The sequence below is a fragment of the Boleophthalmus pectinirostris genome, unplaced genomic scaffold (genome assembly GCF_026225935.1).
Source record: "Boleophthalmus pectinirostris isolate CB_2022bp ecotype Guang Dong unplaced genomic scaffold, ASM2622593v1 HiC_scaffold_14, whole genome shotgun sequence".
NCBI classification, from domain to species: Eukaryota; Metazoa; Chordata; class Actinopteri; order Gobiiformes; family Gobiidae; genus Boleophthalmus; species Boleophthalmus pectinirostris.
In genome coordinates this window covers 33821869-33847345 of record NW_026571047.1, presented here as the reverse complement: position 1 = coordinate 33847345, position 25477 = coordinate 33821869, and the positions used below count along the sequence as shown (strand labels likewise).

Sequence of the window (25477 nt, the reverse complement as noted above, 5' to 3'; positions counted from 1 at the left end):
TCTTACCAGAACCAGAACTGAAAGTACTTTTATTTTTTGCTGGTACAATTACATTTTTGTTTCCATCCATTACAGATGATGATGATTATTTTTCTTATGATTATTGTTTGTTTATAGCAGCACTGAGGGCAGTTGGTTGGGGGCCCCTCCAGGTTTGGGGCCCTAGGGACCTGTGCCCTTTTGCCTAATGGTAGAGCCGCCTCTGGCTGATCAATAAAGTCCATGATTCATTCAGAAGAAACGTTTTGTGAGTCTGGGGCAGATTCTCTCAGCTTCTTCTTAAAGTTGGACTTTCACGACTGAGGCTCGTTATTTGAGTTTTTCCTTGTGACTTTGTGTTTGTTTCCAGGGCGTGCGGAGGTCAGAGGTCAGAGGTCACCATGGGGTTCATGGAGCTGTACCTGGAGATCGACCCCGTCACCCTGAACCTGATCATCCTGGTGGCGTCGTACGTGATCCTCCTCCTCGTCTTCCTCATCTCCTGCATCCTGTACGACTGCAGGGGCAAAGATCCCACCAAAGAGTACACGCAGGACCCCCCCAGCGCGAGCGCCGCCCCCAACCACTCCCCCGTACGACTCCTCCTCATGGACAAGTCCCCCGCCGCAGGGAGGGGGGGCGCCGACGAGCGAGGGAACGACGACGACGACGACGAGGAGGAGGAGAGGAGGGAGAGGGAGAGAGAGAAGAGGAGCACGCTGGTCTGAAGAGAGAGAAGAAGAAGAGGAGGAGGAGAGAGAGAGAGAAGAGAGAGAGAGAGGAGAGAGAGAGAGAGAGAGAGAGAGAGAGAGAGAGAGAGGAGAGAGAGAGAGAGAGAAGAGGAGAGAGAGAGGAGGAGAGAGAGAGAGAAGAAGAGAGAGAGGAGAGAGAGAGAGAGAGAGAGAAGAGCAGCTGGTCTGAGAGAGAGAAGAAGAAGAGGAGAGGAGAGAGAGAGAGAGAAGAGAGAGAGAGAGGAGAGGAGAAGAGAGGAGAAGAAGAAGAGGAGGAGAGAGAGAGAGAGAAGAAGAAGAGAGGAGGAGGAGAGAGAGAGGAAGAAGAGGAGGAGGGAGGAAGAGGAGGGTGTGTGTGAAACACAAAACTCTGGAGATGGAGAAGACTCCACAGGAAGGTGAGCTGTCACTCACAACAAGAGGATTCTGGTCCAGACCAAAGACCGAACCGGTCTCTGGTCTTTTGTCTTTTGTCTTTTGTCTTTTGTCTTTTGGTCTCTGGTCTTTGGTCTCTGGTCTCTGGTCTTTGGTCTTTGGTCTTTGGTCTTTGGTCTCTGGTCTCTTGGTCTCTTGGTCTTTGGTCTCTGGTCTCTGGTCTCTGGTCTCTGGTCTTTGGTCTCTGGTCTTTGGTCTCTGGTCTCTGGTCTCTGGTCTCTGGTCTTTGGTCTCTGGTCTCTGGTCTCTGGTCTCTGGTCTCTTGGTCTTTGGTCTCTGGTCTCTGGTCTCTGGTCTCTGGTCTTTGGTCTCTGGTCTCTGGTCTTTGGTCTCTGGTCTCTGGTCTCTGGTCTCTGGTCTTTGGTCTCTGGTCTCTGGTCTTTGGTCTTTGGTCTCTTGGTCTCTGGTCTCTGGTCTCTTGGTCTCTTGGTCTCTGGTCTCTGGTCTCTTGGTCTTTGGTCTCTGGTCTCTGGTCTCTGGTCTCTGGTCTCTTGGTCTTTGGTCTCTGGTCTCTGGTCTTGGTCTCTGGTCTCTGGTCTTTGGTCTCTGGTCTCTGGTCTTTGGTCTTTGGTCTGGTGGGATTAAAACAGATTTAATTTCTTTATGAATGAATTAATCCACAAACGCAACATGAGATTAAAAACAGCAATTTCACTAATAACAAGAGATTAACCAGAACTAAACCAGGACTGAACCAGGACTGAACCAGAACTAAACCAGGACTGAACCAGGACTGAACCAGGACTGAACCAGAACTAAACCAGGACTGAACCAGGACTGAACCAGGACTGAACCAGAACTAAACCAGGACTGAACCAGAACTAAACCAGGACTGAACCAGGACTGAACCAGGACTGAACCAGGACTGAACCAGGACTGAACCAGGACCCAGGACTGAACCAGGACTGAACCAGGACTGAACCAGGACTGAACCAGAACTAAACCAGGACTGAACCAGGACTGAACCAGGACTGAACCAGGACTGAACCAGGACTGAACCAGAACTAAACCAGGACTGAACCAGGATTTTTTGTCTGCCTGTTTTGAACAGTTTGTCACTTCACAGTTTTATCATTTAAATCAGTTTTTAATTGTTTTTTAGTTTCTTAGTTTCGACGTTGGAAAAACCACAAACCAAAAAAGTGTCAAATAAAACCGTGCGGTGGTCCGGGGTCCGGTGGTCCGGTGGTCCGGTGGTCCGGGGTCCGGGGTCCGGGTCCGGTCCGGGGTCCGGTGGTCCGGGGTCCGGGGTCCGGTGGTCCGGGGTCCGGTCCGGGGTCCGGGGTCCGGGGTCCGGTGGTCCGGTGGTCCGGGGTCCGGTGGTCCGGGGTCCGGTGGTCCGGTGGTCCGGTGGTCCGGGGTCCGGTGGTCCGGTGGTCCGGGGTCCGGTGGTCCGGGGTCCGGTGGTCCGGTGGTCCGGTGGTCCGGGGTCCGGTGGTCCGGGGTCCGGTGGTCCGGTGGTCCGGTGGTCGGGGTCGGTCCGGGGTCGGGGTCGGGTCGGGGTCCGGGTGGTCCGGGGTCCGGTCCGGTGGGGGTCCGGGGTCCGGTGGTCCGGTGGTCCGGTGGTCCGGTGGTCCGGGGTCCGGGGTCCGGTGGTCCGGTGGTCCGGGGTCCGGGGTCCGGTCCGGTGGTCCGGGGTCCGGTGGTCCGGGGTCCGGGGTCCGGTGGTTTGGGTTTACGTGCTCTCCACGTCACAGATCTTCTCCGTTGCTGCGTGTTGCCGTGGCGACCGGCTGCAGGGCTCTGGGTCAAAGTTCACCCTCCGTCTGCAGACCAAAATAATCAGGGTAAATCTCCATGGAAACTGTGAAGGGATCAGAACTTGACACCCGCACAGCTGTTCAGGATTAAAGCCGAGAGTCAGATGCCCTCCCGTCCTCCTCCTGCAGCGTCTGTCAGAGGAAAATCAACTCAGAAAGTTTATTGTCAGTTTAGACATGATTTATTTATTTATTTATTTATTGATTGATTTGATTGGGACAGAACATGTTAATGAACAAACATGACAACATGAATGTAAACACACCGGATTGTAGCCTAAGGCTTATTTCCATCTGTTGTCCCAAGGGCAAAGGTCACAGGGGCCAGACACTAAAATATTGCACACTCCACTCATTACATAGTTCCATTATTGCACAGTTCCCATTATTGCACAGTTCCCATTATTGCACACAAAAACAATTCAAATCCCAGTGCAGTTACACATGTGACATGTTTGATTTGACCATAACCAAGTGTTTGTTTGAGCTTTAAAACAGGTGTATGTGGGACGTTCTTTCAGGGTCAGTGGAGACTGTTCCTCAGATTTCCACCTTGTACAGATAAAACATTCTGACCAAAGGTGGTCCGTCTCTGGGGTGTGACCAAGTCTCCCCTGGTGGTGGCTCGTGTGGTTCTTATTGAAATGTCTTTATGTTTAATGTAATTATTTAATGGTGGTGGTGCCAGGGAGTGTAGAACCTTATAAATGAGACAAGTCCTTTTGAGTTTGACCATGTTGCTAAAATCCAGAAGCCTGTGCTTTTTCAGTATGTGACACTGGTGGTGGGAAATGGGTTTTTTGTCAAGTATTTTTAGACTCTTTTATAGAGGTTTTCAATGGTTTTAAGTGTTGTGGGGCAAGAGACCAAGTAGTTAAGCAGTAATCGATGTGAGACATAATCATTGAATAGAAATAAGTTTTTGCAGCATTCATGTTTAAGTTATTCCTGATATGACGGAAGTTCTGAATGTTAAACTGGAAAACCTGGGATACTTTTTTAACATGACTTTTGAAGGATAGTGTTGAATCTAGAATTACTCCGAGGTATTTAAATTCTGAGACCAGATCAAGTTCAACTCCATTAAGAAAAACGTTTGATTGCTTCAAATCGGTGTGACGTTTTGAGAAGTACATGCAGACAGTTTTTTTGGTGTTTAGCAGAAGCACGAATCCTTGAGCCAGATATGCACAGACGATAAGGCGACTGTGAGGTCCTCAGCAACTTGCTGAAAACGTCTGGTTTGAGTGTAGATGACTGCATCATCCGCATACATCTGTGAAAATGTATTTGGACAAGCATTTGGCAGATTATTGATGAAGAGGGAGAATAACACAGGCCCAAGGATTGAACCCTGTGGGACACCAACATCAGAATCCAACAATTGAGATTTTACCCCATCAACTACCACAAACTGTTTCCTGTGTGACAGATATGATGTTCTCACTCTCAATCTTCTAAATTCAATAATAATAAAAATAAAATGAAAAGTTCAAAGATCTGCTTTAGGGAGATGCTGCTTCCTGCAGCCGGGTGGTTTTAGAGGAGACAGAGTTCAGTTCAGATCTGGACCATGAAGCTGTTGGTGAGTCTGGAGGTGCAGGACCAGAGGCTCCTGTTCCTCCTGAAGAACAGGAGGAGGAACAGATGTGAGGCGTGAGGCGACTTGCATCACTCACAGTTGTGACGTCCTTGTGGCTGAGGCAGGTGGTCCTGTGCTTGAGCTCTTCTGTTCTGACTCTGGTGTTTTCTTGTGTTTCAGGCTCTGAACTCTTCTTATAAAAACTCAAACTCCCAGGATGCTTTGTGACCCTGTGTGCTCCTCACAGAAGCAGCAGGACTCTCTCCAACACAAGGACAAAACGCTGGATTTGTTTTGATTGACTTTTATTTCACCAGGAGAGTCTCGCTGAGCTCCTACGCACAGGCAGAACATACAAACTCCACACAGAGTCAAACCCAGGACCTTCTCGCTGTGAGGCGGCAGAACTAACCACTGCACCGCCGTGTTTTGGTTCTGGCTTCTTTGTTTAAAACTGGATTTTTCAGACTGAAAAAATCCGACTTTTGGTGCAGAAGAGTGAGACTCACAGAGACACAGGGAGAACATGCAAACTGCTCACAGAAATGCCTCTGACAGGAACAGAACCAGGGACCCTCCGGCTGTGAGGCACAACACTGAACACGGACTCTGTGTTTGACACGTTCTTCAGGTTTAAAGGGAAGTGGTGAAAATTCTACGCACAAAAAACGAGAAAAATCTACAAGTGCTTTAACGAGACGAGTTCTAATGAAAATATGAAACACTGCGGAACTTTTTACGGCCAAATGACTCTAGAAAACTTTAAAATGAACTTTTATTTAAACACTTTCTCTCATCCTAAACGTGTATTTGATTTCTGCGTGTTTGAAGAATCCTGTTTTGTTCTGCAGTTGAGGTTTGAGTGCACAGAAAATGTCTGTTTTCACCTCCCCCCTATCCCCCCCCCGTCCCCCCCCCCCTGCCCCCCCCCCCCCCGTGTCCCCCCCCCCCCCCCGTCCCCGCCCCTGCCCCCCCTGCCCCCCCCCCGTCCCCGCCCCTGCCCCTCCCCTGCCCCCCCCGTCCCCCCCCGTCTCCGCCCCTGCCCCTCCCCTGCCCCCCCCCCGTCCCGCCCCCCCTGCCCCCCCCTCCCCGCCCCCGTCCCCGCCCCCCCCCGTCCTCGTCCATTTTGTAATAATTTGTGCTTTAAGGTCGTCAGCCTCCGTCACCGTCGTCGTCATTGTGTTTGTTTTGTTCCGTTTTCCGGCTCTTTGTTTTTAAGATCATTTGTACGGTGACCAAACGTCCGTTTTTTGCGTCCTGTCCTGGGCGTCCGGGTTTTTTTTTTTAAGTGATGTAAATGCCCAGGTTTTCATTATTGTTCATTATTGTTCATTGTGTCGTTAAACTGAGCGTCTCTCGTCGCGTCTGTGACTCAGAAGGAGCGAGACACAAACAGTCGGTCTGAAACACGCCGAAACACAAATGAACATTTAACAAAGACTTGGACAAGAAATTCTCTGTTTTCTGTCCGGGTCGAGACGAGTGTGAGTCCGTGTGCTCAGGCTGTGAGGTGAGAGAAGCTCAATGTCGAGGCTCCGGTGTCCGGGTTTTCACAAACGGAAATAAGATCACTTTACTCATTTGGAATTACAAAATAAACATTTGATCATTTTAGCTCATGCCTGGATTAAAGCTGCATTGATTTGATTTTAAACCTGTTTTTATGTTTTGTTCGGCAGCTTGAGTCAGAGCAGAAACTCTTCAGTCTGAGCAGCGTCACAACTATGAGGTTTACTGTTTTTATAAAGAAATACAATTCATATTCTGGAGAATTGAATTAAATATTTTGGCCTTCACAATATTTTCTGTTTCTCACGAGGCCCGATGGTAAAAATAATCGCCCTCTCGTGGTCTGTGGTCGTCCTGGTGCTCGAGGTTGTCGTCACGTTGCCTGAAGCTCCTCCCCCTGCCATAGGAGCTCTGTGATTGGCCGATCTCTGCTCAGGTCCAGTTTAAACCGTCCAACGGGAAAACCTGGAGACGGAGTTTGGTGAGAATGTGTCCGGCTGCACAGAGTCACATCAACACACTGAGGATGTTGAAGTACGAAAAAAAGTAGAACCCGAAACCTGTGGTGTGGGCAGAGGCGGCTCTGTCTCCAACACTCTGGCTCCTGATTGGCTCTTTGGTTGCTATGACACTCACAGTCAGAATTCCAAATGTGGAACTCGGCTCCAGGTTCACTCCTGTAACCGCCGCCCTCGATGAGCTGCATTTGACTGGAGCTGAGGTCTGTGGAACATTTACATTTATATTTACATCGTCTGTCTTCAAAACACAAACTGTTTTAATAAAGAATTTAAGTTAAAAGTTTAATAAAAAAATAAATATTATATCATGTTTTTCCAGAACTCAACCAGGACTAAACCAGGACTAAGACTGAACCAGGACTAAGACTGAACCAGGACTAAACCAGGACTAAACCAGGTCTAAGACTAAACCAGGACTAAAACTAAACCAGGACTAAATATGAGAAAATCAAATACACATTTTAAACTCAATTCTCATCAAAGTTTCTGTATTTTGTTCTTAAATCGTTTCTTTTAAAAGCTCTAAATGTTTCTAAATGTTGAACTGTGACCTGCTCAGACACAAACATAATCACATTTCTTCTTTTGCTCATTTTTCTGTCCATTTAATAAAACAAAAACAACTCTGAGAATAATCCTGTGCGTCAGACTGTGCTCTCTCCTGATTGGCTGCCTCCCTGGTGTCCTGCGCTGTGATTGGCCGGCGCCCTGGTGTCCTGTGCTGTGATTGGTGGAGCCTGATCCTCTTATATAAATCTGTAATCGTTTATACTTCATGTTCTCAGATTACAGCTTCACTTTGGGTTCAACATTTGGACAAAAATTATGTAAGAAACAAAGAGAGAAAAATCAAGGCTGAGGTAAAAAAATATATATATATTAGAATGAAATGAAATAAAAGAGAAATTTGTGAAAAAATGTTGTTAAAAGTCAAACATTAAACCAAACAAACAGAGCTGGAGTTGTGTTTTTGTTTCATTCATGTTTGAGTAAATCTTTTTATTTGTCTGTCTACATCTCTGAAACCCAAAACGCTCTGTTCCACCTTGTGATGTCATGAAGTGTTAAAGTGTTTTCAAGTGAACAGCTCTTTTCACCTTGAGTTCAGTCGAGATCGGTGACTTCAGAGCTCAAGAACAATTTAAACCTGAACGTTTAACGTAATTAAATATATTAAGTTGTGTTTACTCAAAGTTTTAAAAAAGTAATTCATTATGTCAAGTTGCGGTGAAATGTTCTTGTTTTTGAGTCATTTTAACTCATATTTTTTGATTAAAGGGAATTATTGTGGGTAGGGTTGTCCCGATCTGATCATGTGACTGTGGACTCGATCCGGACTCGGACGTTATGTTCCGATCAGATAAATATAAATAAATATATAAATATATATAAAAAATATACATGAAAAAAGGACACAACAGTTTTTCTGAGGCGTAGGATTTACTCAGGGACGTCTGTTGTACTAAAGACTCACTCACACTGGGACGTTTGGGTCGTGTTACCTGTGGTTCTGTGGTCCTGTGGTTCTGTGGGTTTGTGGTGTGGGTGTGGGTCTGTGGGTTTGTGGGTTTGTGGGTTTGTGGGGTCTTGTGGGTCTGTGGGTTTGTGGGTTTGTGGGTCTGTGGGTTTGTGGGTTTGTGGGTTTGTGGGTTTGTGGGTTTGTTGTGGTGTTGTGGTTTGTGGGTTTGTGGGGGTTGTGGGTTTGTGGTTTGTGGGTTTGTGGGGTTGTGGGTTTGTGGATGTTGTGGGTTTGTGGGTGTGGGTTTGGGTGTGGGTGGGTTTGTGGGTTTGTGGATGTTTTGTGGGTTTGTGGGTTTGTGGGTTTGTGGATGTTGTGGGTTTGTGGGTTGTGTGGGTCTGTGGGTCTTGTGGGTTTGTGGGTTTGTGGGTCTGTGGGTTGTGGGTTGTGTGGGTTTGTGGGTTTGTGGGTTTGTGGGTTGTGGGTTGTGGGTTTTGTGGGTTTGTGGGTTTGTGGTTTGTGGATGTTGTGGGTTTGTGGTTTGTGGTTTGTGGATGTTGTGGGTTTGTGGGTTTGTGGGTCTGTGGGTCTGTGGGTTTGTGGGTTTGTGGGTCTGTGGGTTTGTGGGTTTGTGGGTCTTGTGGGTTTTGTGGGTTGTGGGTTGTGGGTTTGTGGGTCTTGTGGGTCTGTGGGTTTGTGGGTTCTGTGGGTTTGTGGGTCTGTGGGTTTGTGGGTTTGTGGGTCTTGTGGGTTTGTGGGGTCTGTGGGTTTGTGGGTTTGTGGGTTTGTGGATGTTGTGGTTTGTGGTTTGTGGGTTTGTGGATGTTGTGGGTTTGTGGGTTGTGGGTCTGTGGGTTTGTGGGTCTGTGGGTTTGTGGGTTTTGTGGGTTTGTGGATTGTTGTGGTTTGTGAGTTTGTGGGTTTGTGGATGTTGTGGGTTTGTAGGATTGTGGGTCTGTGGGTTTGTGGGTCTGTGGGTTTGTGGATGTTGTGGGTCTGTGGGTTTGTGGGTCTGCGGGTCTGTGGGTTTGTGGGTCTGTGGGTTTGTGGGTCTGTGGGTCTGTGGGTCTGTGGGTCTGTGGGTTGTGGGTCTGTGGGTCTGTGGGTTTGTGGGTCTGTGGGTTTGTGGGTCTGTGGGTCTGTGGGTTTGTGGGTCTGTGGGTTTGTGGGTTTGTGGGTTTGTGGATGTTGTGGGTTTGTGGATGTTGTGGGTCTGTGGGTTTGTGGGTTTGTGGGTTTGTGGGTTCTGGGTTTGTGGATGTTGTGGGTTTGTGGGTCTGTGGGTCTGTGGGTTTGTGGGTTTGTGGGTTTGTGGGTTTGTGGGTTCGTGGGTCTGTGGGTTTGTGGATGTTGTGGGTTTGTGATTTTGTGGGTTTGTGGGTCTGTGGGTTTGTGGGTTTGTGGGTTCGTGGGTTTGTGGATGTTGTGGGTTTGTGGGTCTGTGGGTTTGTGGGTCTGTGGGTTTGTGGATGTTGTGGGTTTGTGGGTGGATGTTTGTGGGTTTGTGGATGTTGTGGGTTTGTGGGTTTGTGGATGTTGTGGTTTGTGGTTTGTGGGTTTGTGGATGTTGTGGGTTGTGGGTGTGGGTCTGTGGGTTTGTGGGTTTGTGGGTTCGTGGGTCTGTGGGTTTGTGGGTCTGTGTGGGTTTGTGGATGTTGTGGGTTTTGTGGGTCTGTGGGTCTTGGGTGTTGTGGTTCGTGGGTCTTGTGGGTTTGTGGGTTGTGGGTTGTGGGTTTGTGGGTGTGGGTCTGTGGGTTTGTGGGTTTGTGGGTTTGTGGTTTGTGGTTTGTGGTTTGTGGGGTTGTGGGTTTGTGGATTTGTGGTTTGTGGGTTTGTGGGTTGTGTGGGTTCTGGGTCTTGTGGGTCTGTGGGTTGTGGGTTGTGTGGGTCTGTGGGTTTGTGGGTCTGTGGGTTTGTGGGTTTGTGGGTCTGTGGGTTCGTGGATGTTTGTGGGTTTGTGGGTCTGTGGGTTTGTGTGGGTCTGTGGGTTTGTGGATGTTGTGGGGTTGTGGGTCTGTGGGTTTGTGGGTCTGTGGGTTTGTGGGTGTTGTGGGTTTGTGGGTCTGTGGGTTTGTGGATTTGTGGTTTGTGGGTCTTTGTGGGTTTTGTGGGTTGTGGGTTTGTGGATGTTGTGGGTTTGTGGGTCTGTGGGTTGTGGTGTGGTTTGTGGGTTGTGGGTCTGTGGGTTCGTGGATGTTGTGGGTTTGTGGGTCTGTGGGTTGTGGGTCTGTGGGTTTGTGGATGTTGTGGGTTTGTGGGTTGTGGGTCTGTGGGTTTGTGGATGGATGTTGTGGGTTGTGGGTCTGTGGGTTTGTGGGTCTGTGGGTTTTGTGGATGTTGTGGGTTTGTGGGTCTGTGGGTTCTGTGGGTTCTGTGGGTTTGTGGGTTTGTGGGTTTGTGGATGTTGTGGGGTTTGTGGGTCTGTGGGTTTGTGGATGTTGTGGGTTTGTGGGTCTGTGGGTTTGTGGATGTTGTGGGTTTGTGGGTCTGTGGGTTTGTGGGTCTGTGGGTTTGTGGTCTGTGGGTTTGTGGGTCTGTGGGTTTGTGGGTGTTGTGGGTTTGTGGGTCTGTGGGTTTGTGGGTTTGTGGGTCTTGGTGTGGATGTTGTGGGTTTGTGGGTCTGTGGGTTTGTGGGTCTGTGGGTTGTGGATGTTGTGGGTTTGTGGGGTCTGTGGGTTTGTGGGTCTTGTGGTTTTGTGGATGTTGTGGGTTTGGGTCTGTGGTTTGTGGATGTTGTGGGTTGTGGTCTGTGGGTCGTGGGTTGTGGTTGTGATGTTGTTGGGTGTCGGTCGGGGGACAGAGGCTGTGGAGCTTCTGTCGTCTCGTTTTTATTTGGTAAGATTTTGTTTTATTTGAATTTCATAAATGAGCCTAAATGTTTCAAATGTAAAATCTACAAAGTGTAGATTGTGCAGAGTCGAGTCTCAGGTCTGGTTCTGGTTCTGGTTCCTGTTTTGTCCAGTTCATTAAGTTTAATAAGTTCCACGATCCAAGACAGACTGTGAAAAGTCAAGATCTACAACCATGATGGTTCCTGGCTCCAATAGCAGCTCACATCAGCAGGTACAGAATGAATCCTGCTCTGTAAAGTGTCTTTGGGGACAGAAAATGTCTGTGAAAGTGCCACATAAATAAAGACTGACAGGATTAGAAAAGTGAATAAAATTAAAGTTTTGGACATTTGATTTTTCACACTAAGTTCAGCCTTAATACGACACATGAAATCAACACAATCTGATCCCCAAACATCCTGGATCTGATTCTTTGCTCTTAGTTCATTTAATAATTTTTATAGAAGTATCGGATCGGGACTCAGTATCGGCAGATACTCAAAATCAAATGACTTGGACTCGGACTCGGGGGCAAAAAAAGTGATCAGGACATCCCTAATTGTAGGTATAAGTGAGCGTAACTTAAAAACAGAGATGAGGTACGACTTAAGCTGGACGAACCCTGTGCGATTTTTGATCCTTTTTCAGATGATTTTTCACTTGTGCGACTGTTTTGGGGATCGGGCCGAGTTTTGGCTTCATCGTGTGTCCTGCTTCATGTCGTAAACATGCAAAATTTAACCAAAAAAAATCCACGAAACAGTGAGGCCGCGAAAAGTGAACCATGTTACAGTGAGGGACGACGAATCACCGTATCTGAAAGGATTTGTGTCCAGACTGGTCGTTTCTGTGTCGCAGTCAAAGCCTTCCCTCCACACAGGAACACAAAACCTCACAACATCACGTGGGCGGTTAAAACAAAGAAGTGCAGCGTCATGTCTGAAGGTGCAGCAGCTGATTTTGACCTGAGGAAGTTGGCAAGTGTGAAAGTATCAGCAGCTGTAGCTCCGCCGTTTCCTGTTTGTCTCTGGTTTTCACGTCTCTCATTTCTACTCAGCCAAACCTGTTGTAAATATAATTTCAAGCCTAAAATGATTCTGTAGAATGAACATTTGTGTCAAACATGTAGAACAGTGGTCGTTCTTCAGTCTCTCCTCACTGTCCTGGATCCTCTGAAATAAAAAACACCAAATATTTATATCTCTGATGCAAATCTAAACCTAAACTCTGATATTTGCCCTTTTAACCCAGATTTGAACTTTAAAGGTTCAAATCACACTGTTTTCTGATCTGTTTTAATTTTTCAACACAAACTCACACTCCATAACAAACAAACAAACAAACAAACAAACAAACAAAAAACCTGGAGTTGTGTTTGTGGAGTTTCGTCCCACTCTGTGAGAAATATGATAGCACCATCTGCTGGACACTGTCTGTAACTACAAGCAAAAAAAAAATAAAATAAAAAAAATAAAAATCTAAAAAATCTAAAGACCCAGAACTAAACCAGGACTAAACCAGGACTAAACCTGGACTAAACCAGGACTAAACCAGGACTAAACCAGGACTAAACTAAACCAGGACTAAACCAGGACTAAACCAGGACTAAACTAAACCAGGACTAAAACCAGGACTAAACCTGGACTAAACCAGAACTAAACCAGGACTAAACCAGGACTAAACCAGAACTAAACCAGGACTAAAGCAGGACTAAACCAGGACTAACCCAGGTCTAAACCAGAACTAAACCAGGACTAAAGCAGGACTAAACCAGGACTAACCCAGGTCTAAACCAGGTCTGAAATCAGAAACACAAACTGATTGACAAATTCCATCTTTGTATTTTATTTTATTTTATTTTTTCATTCTGAAGAATCAGAAGAGGAAAATACCAGAAACACAAAAACACAAAGAACAAGAACAAAACAGAAACAATCAAATCTGTAGAATTTTAATTAAATATTAATGTAATAAACTTTAAAGTACAGAGTTTGTGTGAAGAATCACAGCAGAAACATAAAAACAAAACAGTTTGATAATTATGTTTTTATAATAAAATAAAAGGCACAGTTCACAGTAAAAAAGTTTTTGTTTTTGTGTAAAAGTTGACATATGAATCATTTTATTTATGACTCTGTAAAATGTTTTTGTTTTTTTATTTGTGGATGTGTCTTGTTCTGAACAAAAGAATCTTTATAAAGACTCAGTTTAATGAAATAAAAATAAAACTCTGACGTCTGTTGCACTTTCCTGTCTGAGCCACACGAGGCGCTGTCACCGAGAAAATACACAACCTGTTTACAACAACAAACAACAAACAACAAACAAGAGTCAGAGACGAAAAACAAACAAGGCCCAAGAAAAGAACCACGTTCAAAGAACAAAATTATTTTTACGTCAAACATTTTGACTTTTAGACCAAGTTTAGACCAGGTTTAGACCAGGTTTAGACCAGGTTGTGAGGTTGTAAGATCCACATTCTCTGTATTTGACCCGTCCTCCGGGTCACTTGTGGGTCACTTGTGGGTCACTCGTGGGTCACTTGTGGGTCACTTGTGGGTCAGACGGGTCCGTGCCGGGCCTGGTACCGGGACAGGACGTTGTTGGTTCGTCCCAGTTCCTGTCTGAGGTCGGCCACTTCCTGTCGGAGGGCGGAGTTTTCCTTCTCGAGGAACGCCGCCCGGATGGCGATCTGGTTTTCCTTCAGCCGCCGCGCGTCACGGGAACGCTTCGCCGCCATGTTGTTTTTACGCCGCCGCGCCCAGTAACGGTCGTCCTGGAAACACGTCAGACCCGAGTCAGACCAAACCTGGGTCAGTCCTGGTCTGGTCCCGGTCTGGTCCTGGTTTAGTCCTGGTCTGGTCTTGTTTTAGTCCTGGTCTGGTCTTGTTTTAGTCCTGGTCTGGTCTTGTTTTAGTCCTGGTTTAGTCCTGGTCTGGTCCTGGTCTGGTCCTGGTCTGGTCCTGGTCCTGGTTTAGTCCTGGTCCTGGTAGTCCTGGTCCTGGTCCTGGTCCTGGTCCTGGTCCTGGTCCTGGTCTGGTCCTGGTCTGGTCTGGTCCTGGTTAGTCCTGGTCCTGGTCCTGGTCCTGGTCTGGTCCTGGTCCTGGTCCTGGTCCTGGTCCTGGTCCTGGTCTGGTCCTGGTCTGGTCTCACCTTCAGGTCTTCGGGCATGTAGACTTTTCGGGCTTTCTTGATCATGGGTTGTGGTTTCAGTTCTTCGGTGGAAAAGCGTCTCTTCGTCGGGTCGAACACTTCCTGTCCCGGGACCGTGGACAGGGCCAAGTCCACCGGGTCCGGCTCAAATCCCACCGGGATCTGGATCGAGTCCGGGTCTATGGGACTGGGAGTGCTCCTCTGGTCCGACAGGCCTGAGGAGACACCACACCTTCAGACTTTCACACGTAAAAATGGACTCATCGAACCTGTAAACCGCCGATGTCTAAACAGGAAGTCAGCATGGACGTGCTTCCGGCTCCATCCACTCTGGCTCCAGTTCACTTTCTATTAAAACGACAACAGGCCCCAGCTGCACAGACGTCTGTCTCTGCCCTCACACGATCTACTCACGCTCACGACACAAACCTGGAAGACGTCTGGAAACGGAGAGAGAGAAATCAGAGAACAACGGTGTTTCAAACTGCAACTTTTAGAAAATGAAGACGTCGCGACCTCGTCATCGTCACATGACCAGAGGAGAATCACAAACAACAACCAGTAACAACCACAACAACAACCACAACAACCAAGACGGACGACGAGACGAGTTTGTGCTGCAGACGCTTCCAAGTTGATTTGCTCTGATTTCATCTCCTGTGAAATACAACAGCAGCCGAGACACAAACACAATTATTATTTTTTTAAATATAATAATTCAATGATTAAATAATTAATCATGTGTTCTTTCTGGTATTGTGTGTGCAGTGACTCTGGCTGTGTCCTTCACAGCGCCACATACAGGTGGGACATGTGTATTACATCATTTTCACTCAGAGCTCCGTCGTCTGGACGTGAACATTTATTGATCTGAAACATCTGTGGACACACATTTTTTTCAACCAACCAAAAAGAAAATCCAGGAGTGTCGTGTGGACGTGGCCTTAGACCAGTTTAAGACCAGATTTAAACCGTTTGTTAAACACAGATAAAAGAGACACAGGAAAAGTATCACAACTTTACAGAACTTTACTCTGTGGTGAAAGTGTTTAAGACACTTTACAGAGTTAATGTGAGAGTGTTTCACACACATTTTAACAAACTTCAAATGTGATTTTGAAAATTTGATTAATTCTTATTTGTATAATTTTGTTTGTTTGACTCAAACTATGAGCCTCAGATTTTCAGCAGAACTCAAACAAAAAAAAACTAAATATATTTAAACCGAGTTCAGGAATGTGAAGTGTAAGATCCACGTTCTCTGTCCTTCACCCGTCCTTCACCCGTCCTTCACCCGTCCTTCACCCGTCCTTCACCCGTCCTTCACCCGTCCTTCACCCGTCCCCCGTCCTTCACCCGTCCTTCACCGTCCTACCCGTCCCACCGTCCTCACCCGTCCTTCACCCGTCCTCCTTCACCCGTCCTTCACCCGTCCCCCGTCCTTCACCCGTCCCCGTCCTTCACCCGTCCTTCACCGTCCTTCACCCGTCCCCGTCCTCACCCGTCCTTCACCCGTCCTTCACCCGTCCTTCACCCGTCCTTCACCCGTCCTTCACCCGTCCTTCACCCGTCCTTCACCCGTCCCCCGTCCTTCACCCGTCCTTCACCCGTCCTCTGGGTTAAACGTGTCTGGAGCTGCTAGAAACGTTCAAACTTCATTTTACAAGATTCTTTTGGAATCAGGAAAAAACAGAATCAAAACAGAAGTGGAACAAAACCAAACGAACTCACTCACCTCAAGAACTAAACCAGGACTAAACCAGGACTGAACCAGGACTAAACCAGAGACTAAACCAGGACTAAACCAGGACTGAACCAGGACTAAACAAGGACTAAACCAGGACTGAACCAGGACTAAACCAGAGACTAAACCAGGACTAAACCAGGACTGAACCAGGACTAAACCAGGACTAAACCAGGACTGAACCAGGACTAAACCCGGTCTGGGTCTCACCTGGGGGAGGGGGGCTCTGGTGGAGGCAGCTGGAGGTGGAGGCGTGGCTTCGGTCCATCCCTTTGCTCGGGACCTGGGAGCTGATTGGCTGTCGCAGGGCGGTGGGCGGGACTTGTGAGATGATTGGCGGGTGGTTCTGGCTCAGGATTGGCTGTCGGTGTGCGGTGGGCGGGACTTGGGGAGAGCTCTGGGTCAGGATTGGCTGGTGGAGGTGATTGATGGGACTGTTCTGGCTCGTGATTGGCTGATGATGGTGATGATGATGATTGACGGCGCCGTTCTGGTCCGCAGTTGGCTGCTCGAGGAGGTGGGCGTGTGTCTGGCCCGTGATTGGCTGCTGGTGATGACTGACGTTACTCGGGCTTATTATGGGCTGCTCGAGGCGGAGGTTTCCGTTCTGCGCCGCGATCGGCTGCTCGTGCTGGTGGGCGTGGCCGTGGGCGGGGCTAGGGGGGATGTTCTCGTACAGAAACTCGTCCAGGTCCATGTACTCGAGCTGGAAACCCTCGGCGTCGTACGGGAGCGTCTTGTCCCACAGCGTCGGTCCGAGGAACGCCGACTGAGGAGCGGCTCTGTCCTCGTCCTCCAGAGACTTGTGCTTCTCCTGGAGCTGAACCGGACCTGCAAGAACCAGAACCACATCAGAACACGGACCGGACGCGTCCCCGGAGACGCGGACCCGACGCGTCCCCGGAGACGCGGACCCCCGACGCGTCCCCGGAGACGCGGACCCGACGCGTCCCCGGAGACGCGCCCGGACCGGACCCGACGCGTCCCGGAGACGCGGACGACGCCCCGACGCGTCCCCGGAGACGCGGACCCGACGCGTCCCCGGAGTAGAGCCCGTCCGATATGGATTTTGTTGTGGCCGATATGATACCGATATAACTGGAGTTGGAGCTGCCGATATATTTAGTGATGTAAAAATTCACTGTAAATCTTGAATTATTAAAAAAAACTTTGTTTGGCTCTGGTGGTTTTTAAACTGGGTTAATTCAAGAAACATTTATTGTTCTTCTGTCTCTTTACATGAAATGTCATAGGACTAAAGCAGGACTAAACCAGAACTAAACCAGGACTGAGTGTCTCTCTCCATCTCTCGAGCCGAAGATTAGTCCTGGTTTATTTATTTTATGTTGAACATTATATATATATATATATATATATATATATATATATATATTTTTTTTTTATTATATTTCATGCACGCATATTTTTGAAAGTGAGAGAAAGAGAAAACACATCACAAGTCTGAACTAATAAATGTTCTTTTATCCAGACACAAACTGATTGTTCGTAAAAAGAAAATAATGTCAGTGTTTCACATGGAACATGTGACTCTGTGGTGTGTTCAGGGACAGTACGACACACACACAGACACATCACACTGCAGATAAATACACATGACTGTGTCAGGTCCCCCCCCCGTGTGTGTCAGGTCCCTCTGGTGTGTGTCAGGTCCCCCCCGTGTGTGTCAGGTCCCTCTGGTGTGTGTCAGGTCCCTCTGGTGTGTGTCAGGTCCCCCCCGTGTGTGTCAGGTCCCTCTGGTGTGTGTCAGGTCCCCCCCTCCGTGTGTGTCAGGTCCCTCTGGTGTGTGTCAGGTCCCTCTGGTGTGTGTCAGGTCCCTCTGGTGTGTGTCAGGTACCTCTGGTGTGTGTCAGGTCCCTCTGGTGTGTGTCAGGTACCTCTGGTGTGTGTCAGGTCCCTCTGGTGTGTGTCAGGTCCCTCTGGTGTGTGTCAGGCTCCTCTCGTGTGTGTCAGGCCCCTCTGGTGTGTGTCAGGTCCCTCCCCGTGTGTGTCAGGTCCCTCTGGTGTGTGTCAGGTCCCCCCCTGTGTGTGTCAGGTCCCCCCCTGTGTGTGTCAGGTCCCCCCCTGTGTGTGTCAGGTCCCTCTGGTGTGTGTCAGGTCCGTCTGGTGTGTGTCAGGTCCCTCTGGTGTGTGTCAGGTCCCTCTTGTGTGTGTCAGGTCCGTCTGGTGTGTGTCAGGTCCCTCTGGTGTGTGTCAGGTCCGTTTGGTGTGTGTCAGGTCCCTCTGGTGTGTGTCAGGTCCCCCCGTGTGTGTCAGGTCCCTCTGGTGTGTGTCAGGTCCGTCTGGTGTGTGTCAGGTCCCTCTGGTGTGTGTGTCAGGTCCCTCTGGTGTGTGTCAGGTCCCTCTGGTGTGTGTCAGGTCCGTTTGGTGTGTGTCAGGTCCCTCTGGTGTGTGTCAGGTCCCCCCGTGTGTGTCAGGTCCCTCTGGTGTGTGTCAGGTCCGTCTGGTGTGTGTCAGGTCCGTCTGGTGTGTGTCAGGTCTCTCTGGTGTGTGTCAGGTCCCTCTGGTGTGTGTCAGGTCCCTCTGGTGTGTGTCAGGTACCTCTGGTGTGTGTCAGGTCCCTCTGGTGTGTGTCAGGTCCGTCTCGTGTGTGTCAGGTCCGTCTCTGTGTGTCAGGTCCCTCTGGTGTGTGTCAGGTCCCTCTGTGTGTGTCAGTCAGGTCCCTCTCTGGTGTGTGTCAGGTCCCTCCCCGTGTGTGTCAGGTCCCTCTCGTGTGTGTCAGGTCCCTCTCGTGTGTGTCAGGCCCCCCCCGTGTGTGTCAGGTCCCTCTGGTGTGTGTCAGGTCCCCCCCCTGTGTGTGTCAGGTCCCTCTGGTGTGTGTCAGGTCCCCCCCCCGTGTGTGTCAGGTCCCTCTGGTGTGTGTCAGGTCCCTCTGGTGTGTGTCAGGTCCCCCCCCCGTGTGTGTCAGGTCCCTCTGGGGTGTGTCAGGTCCCTCTGGGGTGTGTCAGGTCCCTCTCGTGTGTGTCAGGTCCCTCTCATGTGTGTCAGGTCCCTCTGGTGTGTGTCAGGTCCCTCTCGTGTGTGTCAGGTCCCTCTGGTGTGTGTGTCAGGTCCCTCTGGTGTGTGTCAGGTCCCTCTGGTGTGTGTCAGGTCCCTCTGGTGTGTGTCATGTCCCTCTGGTGTGTGTCAGGTCCCTCTGGTGTGTGTCAGGTCCGTCTGGTGTGTGTCAGGTCCGTCTGGTGTGTGTCAGGTCCCTCTGGTGTGTGTCAGGTCCCTCTGGTGTGTGTGGTCAGGTCCCTCTGGTGTGTGTCAGGTCCGTCTGGTGTGTGTCAGGTCCCTCTGGTGTGTGTCAGGTCCGTCTGGTGTGTGTCAGGTCCCTCTGGTGTGTGTCAGGTCCCTCTGGTGTGTGTCAGGTCCCTCTGGTGTGTGTCAGGTCCCCCCCCGTGTGTGTCAGGTCCCTCTGGTGTGTGTCAGGTCCCTCTGGTGTGTGTCAGGTCCCTCTCATGTGTGTCAGGTCCCTCTGGTGTGTGTCAGGTCCCTCTGGTGTGTGTCAGGTCCCTCTGGTGTGTGTCAGGTCCCTCTGGTGTGTGTCATGTGTGTCAGGTCCGTCTGGTGTGTGTCAGGTCCCTCTGGTGTGTGTCAGGTCCCTCTGGTGTGTGTCAGGTCCCTCTCATGTGTGTCAGGTCCCTCTGGTGTGTGTCAGGTCCCTCTGGTGTGTGTCAGGTCCCTCTCATGTGTGTCAGGTCCCTCTCATGTGTGTCAGTCCCTCTGGTGTGTGTCAGGTCCCTCTCATGTGTGTCAGGTCCCTCTGGTGTGTGTCAGGTCCCTCTGGTGTGTGTCAGGTCCCTCTCATGTGTGTCAGGTCCGTCTGGTGTGTGTCAGGTCCCTCTGGTGTGTGTCAGGTCCCTCTCATGTGTGTCAGGTCCCTCTGGTGTGTGTCAGGTCCCTCTGGTGTGTGTCAGGTCCCTCTCATGTGTGTCAGGTCCCTCTGGTGTGTGTCAGGTCCCTCTGGTGTGTGTCAGGTCCCTCTCGTGTGTGTCAGGTCCCTCTGGTGTGTGTCAGGTCCCTCTGGTGTGTGTCAGGTCCCTCTCGTGTGTCGGTTTAGGTTCAGTTTGTTCTTTCTGCTCTAATCTGAAGCTCAGGTCTGTTTCCATAACATCAGCTCACGTTAAGAACATCCCAGACACACGAGCACCTGTCCAGCACCTGTCACGTGTGGGGCACCTGTCACGTGTGGAGCACCTGTCACGTGTGGGGCACCTGTCACGTGTGGGGCACCTGTCACGTGGCACTGTCACGTGTGGGGCACCTGTCACGTGTGGGGCACCTGTCACGTGTGGGGCACCTGTCACGTGTGGAGCACCTGTCACGTGTGGAGCACCTGTCACGTGTGGAGCACCTGTCACGTTAAACTCAGAGGAACAGGACATAAAGAACAACATCTGGCTCTGCTCCTCAGCGTGAACATATGAAGACCTTTTTATAAGTGCATTTTCCAAACTCTGGCTCAGGGAATATTAACACAGGGAAGTATCGAGAATCAGACACGAACCGATACTGAAACGAGAATCGAAACTACAGCAGATCCTCATTTTTCACAGGTATTGATACAAAAAAAATCCCACTGACAAAACGGAGAAGAACGTTTCCTGAACAAGAATAAGACACGGAGACTGGAACACACACCTGGACCTGGTTTAGACCTGATTTAGACCTGGTTTAGACCTGGTTTAGACCTGGTTTAGACCTGGTTTAGACCTGGTTTAGACCTGATTTAGACCTGGTTTAGACCTGGTTTAGACCTGGTTTAGACCTGATTTAGACCTGGTTTAGACCTGGTTTAGACCTGGTTTAGTCCTGATTTAGACCTGGTTTAGACCCGGGGGCCAGATGCGGTCCTCCAAGACCTTTAATCTGGCCCTCAGCTAATTTTCTACTAAAATATTTTAATGATATTTTCTATTAAAATGTTGTTAATTTTCTGTGGTGTTTATCACAGCAGCGTCTCCAGAGTTTCTGTACGTGGCCCCTCCCACCAGAGCAGCACAAATGAAGACTTGTCTCTTTCCAAACGCTCTTAAAGGACGATCGTTTTGACTGTTGACCGTGACCCTCATCAGAAAAATGTCCAACATGAGAAAAGTGGAGCCGAGTGCAGGATTTTACAACAAAAATGGAGGAATAAAGTTTCAGGTTCATAATATTATAATATTTAGTAAAAGAAAGAGTTAATCAGTTCAAAAAGATTTCTGTAATAGATTTGTGTTTCTCTGCACAAATATTTGAACTTCTTGTTATTTTTGGGGTTTATATGACCTGAGTTTTCTGATCCGGACACTTTGGATCAAAGTCGGTTGGACACGACCCCCGGAACAACATGAGTTTGACATTTCTGGTCTGTAGCTTAAATCTTATTAAAATAGCTGAAAATATTTTTTTCCCCCATATACACGATAAATATTAATATTAATATTGAATTAATATTATAATTTTAACGTATGAATGAAAAAAACACAACTCCAGGTCTGATTTTGAGGAGGAAACAACATGTGAACACGACTTAAAGCTCATGTGAGTCATTTCTTTGTAATGTCGGACTTTTAAAACGAGTTATGAACGTAAAATATAATAAAAATAATCTGTACAAACTTAACAGACTGAGCCTTTTGTGTTTGAATTCAGTCATTTTTTTCAAAACTGGGTCAGAATTTCAAACACAAATCTCCCAAATCCACGAGTGTGAGTCTTGAATGTGAATCAGGACGTTCTGTTTTGACCCGAGACCTTCAGGCGACACCTGCGTGTTTTTATTCTGGAGGAAACGAGCGTCAGTGTCGTAACGTTTGTGATTTTTATAATAGAAATGAGTCCGTGTGTGTGAATGAGAAATGGGCCAAGGCGACGACGCTGACGCAGGCGACACGTGGACAAAGATTCAGCGCAAAAAACACAGAGAGAAAACGCTCGAGATTTAGACGATTATCTTCACACAAACCAACGGGGCTGAGATTTAATCACACTCTAATGTTCTAATGTTCTGTTGTTCTTGTTCTAATGTTCTGATGTTCTGATGTTCTGATGTTCTGATGTTCTGATGTTCTAATGTTCTGATGTTCTGATGTTCTGATGTTCTGATGTTCTGATGTTCTGATGTTCTGATGTTCTGATGTTCTGATGTTCTAATGTTCTGATGTTCTGAATGTTCTCCTGAATGTTCTGATGTTCTGATGTTCTGATGTTCTGATGTTCTGATGTTCTAATGTTCTGATGTTCTGATGTTCTGATGTTCTGATGTTCTGATGTTCTAATGTTCTGATGTTCTGATGTTCTGATGTTCTAATGTTCTGATGTTCTGATGTTCTGATGTTCTGATGTTCTAATGTTCTGATGTTCTGATGTTCTGTTTCTCCTCAAAAACACGAACACAAACAGAGCTGGACTTGTGTTTTGTTTCGTTCATGTTTGAGTAAAACTTTATTTACATCTGCAAAAGTCCAAACGCTCTGTTCCACCTCGTGATGTCACAGAAGATCCAGAGAGAGAGAGAAGGAGGGAGAGAGAAAGAGAGAGGGAAGGAAGGAAGGACCAAAAAAGGATAGAGAGAGGAGGGAAAGAAGAAGAGAGAGAGAAAGCAAAAGAGAGGGAGAGAGAACGAACGAGAGACAGAGAAGGAGCGAAAAGAGAGAGGGAGAGAGAGAAGGAAAAAGAGAGAGAGAGGAGGGAAAGAGAGAAAAGGAGGGAGAAAAGGAGGGAAAGAGAGAAAAGGAGAGACAGAGAGGGAGAGAGAGAAAGAGGGAGAGCGAGAAAAGGAGGGAAAGAGAATGAGAAATGGAGAAGGAGGGAAAGAGAGAGAGGGAGAGAGAGAAAGAAAGAGAGAGAAGGAAAGAGAGTGAATGTGAAAGAGAGGGAAAGAGGGAAAGAGAGAAAAGGAGGGAGACATAAGGTGCAAGAGAAGAAAGGAGAATGAGAGACGGAGGAGGGAAAAACAGAGAGAGGAGGGAGAGAAGAAGGGGGAGAGAAAGTGATAGAGACAGTAAAAAAGAGAGAGAGAAGGAGGATGGAGAGAGAAGGTGAAAGAGACAGAGAGAGAGAAAGCGAGTTGTGTTTTGTTTCATTCATGTTTGAGTAAAACTTTATTCTTTCTCTGCATCTCCAAAGCTCCAAACGCTCTGTTCCACCTTGTGATGTCATGAAGTGGTCGTTGTCGCTCCTTTTCCCTTTCGTTCAGGAGAAATCGGCGACTCCAGGACTGAAATGATCCAAATGATTCTGGTGAAAGTGTGTGGAGTTTAAAAACATAACGGAGCGCATCCTGTATCACCACGTGATGACATCACGAGGTGGAACAGAGTGTTTTCAGTTTGAGAGGAGAACTCAGCCTAAATGTGCAGGTTTGTGTGTTAAACATGAAACAACACAGCTCCAGGTGTTTGTGGTGAGGAAACATCAGAACGGAGCAGAAAACAGAGAAAATGGTGATGATCTGGAGATAAAACTGGGTCAGTGGTTTGGGAAGAAAAGATTCACACGTCCAGGAAAAGTTCAAAAGCGACAAAAACTGTGCAAAAGGAAAAAAAAGAAAAAAAACAGATCCACAAGTGTAAAACTTCAACTGTCGTGTGTGAAGAACGTCACACTGTGGTGTCAGTAAAATAAAATTAAACTAAATATTTTTTAAAAAGCTCCAAAGAACTGGTGTTTATCTGTTTTTTCTCCTGGGAGGAAAATATTAAATTAGTTTAGTTAAAAGTTCACATGACAAAAATAAACCAGGACTAAACCAGGACTAAACCAGGACTAAACCAGGACTAAACCAGGTCTAAACCAGGACTGAACCAGGACCAGACCACAACCTTCACTTATGAAAAACACCTTGAGAGTTTTGTCCCTCAGACTTAATAAATTTATAATTTTCTTTGCCCCCTCCCTCATGTCATTAAAATAAAATAAAATAAATGTAAAAATGCTAAAAAATAAATAAAATAATAATAATAATAATAATAATGATAATAATGATAATAATAATAATGAATAATAATAATAATAATAATAATAATAATAATAATAATAATAATAATAATAATAAATAAAATAAAATTTTATAAAATAAAACAAAACAAAACAAAAACTGCAGTGCTGATCTGTTTTTCTTCTTTTAGGAGAAAAATGTTACATTTATCCAAACTTGAATCATTAGTTTGAGTTCACGTGACAAAAACACGATCTGATTTAAAACTGTTAGATTCTAAACTTTCCTAGATTTGTAATTTTAGGCCATTTATTGCTTTTTTACTTTTAATTTCTCTGTAAATATTGTGTGCGCATCATGACCTGTTGAACGCGCAGGTCACATTTACGCGGAGGGTTTGAGCGATTTTCGAGACAAAGAAACAAAAATCCGAAGCTCATTATTGATCAGCGGGAGTCGTCTTACCTTCGTGGTGCAGAGGCAGTTTGAGCGGGTTCTCCAGCAGAGACTTGAGCACTCCATGCCCGGAGAGAGGCAGGAAAGCCGGCTGCATGTGCGCGCAGGGCCGGGGCACCTTCTCCATGGCTCCCCGGGGTCTGGAGCCTCGAAACGGATCAAAATCTGCCCGAAAAGAGACGACAAGTCCGGGGAGGGGAACAGCTAGTGTCGTCTGAGGTTTGCCATCTGGTTCTGGGTTCGGTTTTGGGTTTATTTTACAGTTTGCGCGCCGAGTCAGGACTTTAAACTGAACCAGGTCTAAAGCAGGTCTAAACCAGGACTTCACAAGGTCTGGGTCAGTCCTGGGGTTAGAGAGAGTCAGGTCTGTGGAGAGGAGCGCCTGTGCCCGGAGCAGAGGAGCGGTGTGAGCGGAGGGAGAAGCCCGGGTTGGAGAGCGCGGAGGGCGGGTAGAATGATGCTGGCGGGTCGGTGTGTCGGAGCCTGGAGCGACCGCGCCGGGAGCCGTGTGAGTGTGACAGAAGAGCCGTCAAAACCTGGAGCCAAACACAGACCAGGACCCGCCCCCGGAGCCCGGAGAGACACGCCCCCGGAGAGACACGCCCCCAGCGCCCGGAGAGACCCGCCCCCTGAGCCCGGAGAGACCGCCCCCCGGAGCCCGGAGAGACACGCCCCCGGAGCCCGGAGAGACACGCCCTCCCCGGGGACAGGTGCTAATGCTAACTGCTAACTGCTAAGCTAAATCTAAACAAAACATGAGTCAAATTCAACTTTACAAACACATTTTCACATTTTCTTCTCTTTAGATTTTTTATTTATTTGTTTATTTATCAGAGACAATGCACATAAAAAAAAAAAAAAAAAGCAAAACAAAACATTGAGCTACACAAAGACGTCATATTTGTGCGAGGTTATAGCAAAAGTGCTAGTTTCTGCCTTCAGTCCCTGGACAGGTCTTTATACTTTAAACTGATCATCTCACAACTTTAAAGGGACATTAGGTAACTTTTCAGGTAGAGGGTCTATCACCTGCTCGTTTCCACGGAGATGTAACTGCTTTTCCTCTGTAATGTTCCACAGTATGGCATTATTATCAAAATTAGCATTTTGTCTTGTTTTTCTTTGTGTTAAATCCGCTCCCTCTGTCGATGACACATCAGGGTTCACTTAAACGGTTTGAACGTGGGTCGTTCACTGGTGAGAACTTTGGTTCCAAAGGCCTGAAAAAAGCCACTGTGGAACATCACAGGCAAAGCAACACTGTCTCCATGGACACAAGCACTGACACATCACCAGAAAGTTTAATTTAAATTCACTTTTTCTTCTGCTTATCCAGAGTCAGGTCGCCGAGGCAGAGGTCTGAGCAGAGAGTCCTGGACCTCCCTCTCCC

At 47.8% G+C, this 25477-nt stretch overlaps 1 protein-coding gene across 1 annotated transcript; it reads right to left on the bottom strand.

Annotated features, from left to right (window-relative positions):
- Positions 1-13350: 13350 nt before the first annotated feature.
- Positions 13351-24471, bottom strand: LOC110162908 (hepatic leukemia factor-like). The gene is made up of 4 exons (XM_020927820.2): positions 24097-24471; positions 15915-16535; positions 13961-14175; positions 13351-13583 (listed from the first exon to the last, which is right to left on the bottom strand). Exons 1-4 carry the CDS (start codon positions 24212-24214, stop codon positions 13368-13370), a joined length of 1170 nt encoding a protein of 389 aa, XP_020783479.1. The 5' UTR covers positions 24215-24471; the 3' UTR covers positions 13351-13367.
- Between the last annotated feature and the right edge of the window lie 1006 nt (positions 24472-25477).

Bases quoted from the DNA above. Each gene is read 5' to 3' on its own strand.
- LOC110162908 (XM_020927820.2), bottom strand. From the start codon at position 24,214: ATGGAGAAGGTGCCCCGGCCCTGCGCGCACATGCAGCCGGCTTTCCTG. The intron at 16,536-24,096 runs GTAAGACGACTC...TGGTTCTTGCAG, and splicing joins ACTGCCTCTGCACCACGAAG to GTCCGGTTCAGCTCCAGGAG. The intron at 14,176-15,914 runs GTGAGACCCAGA...GTGTCTCCTCAG, and splicing joins CCAGAGCCCCCCTCCCCCAG to GCCTGTCGGACCAGAGGAGC.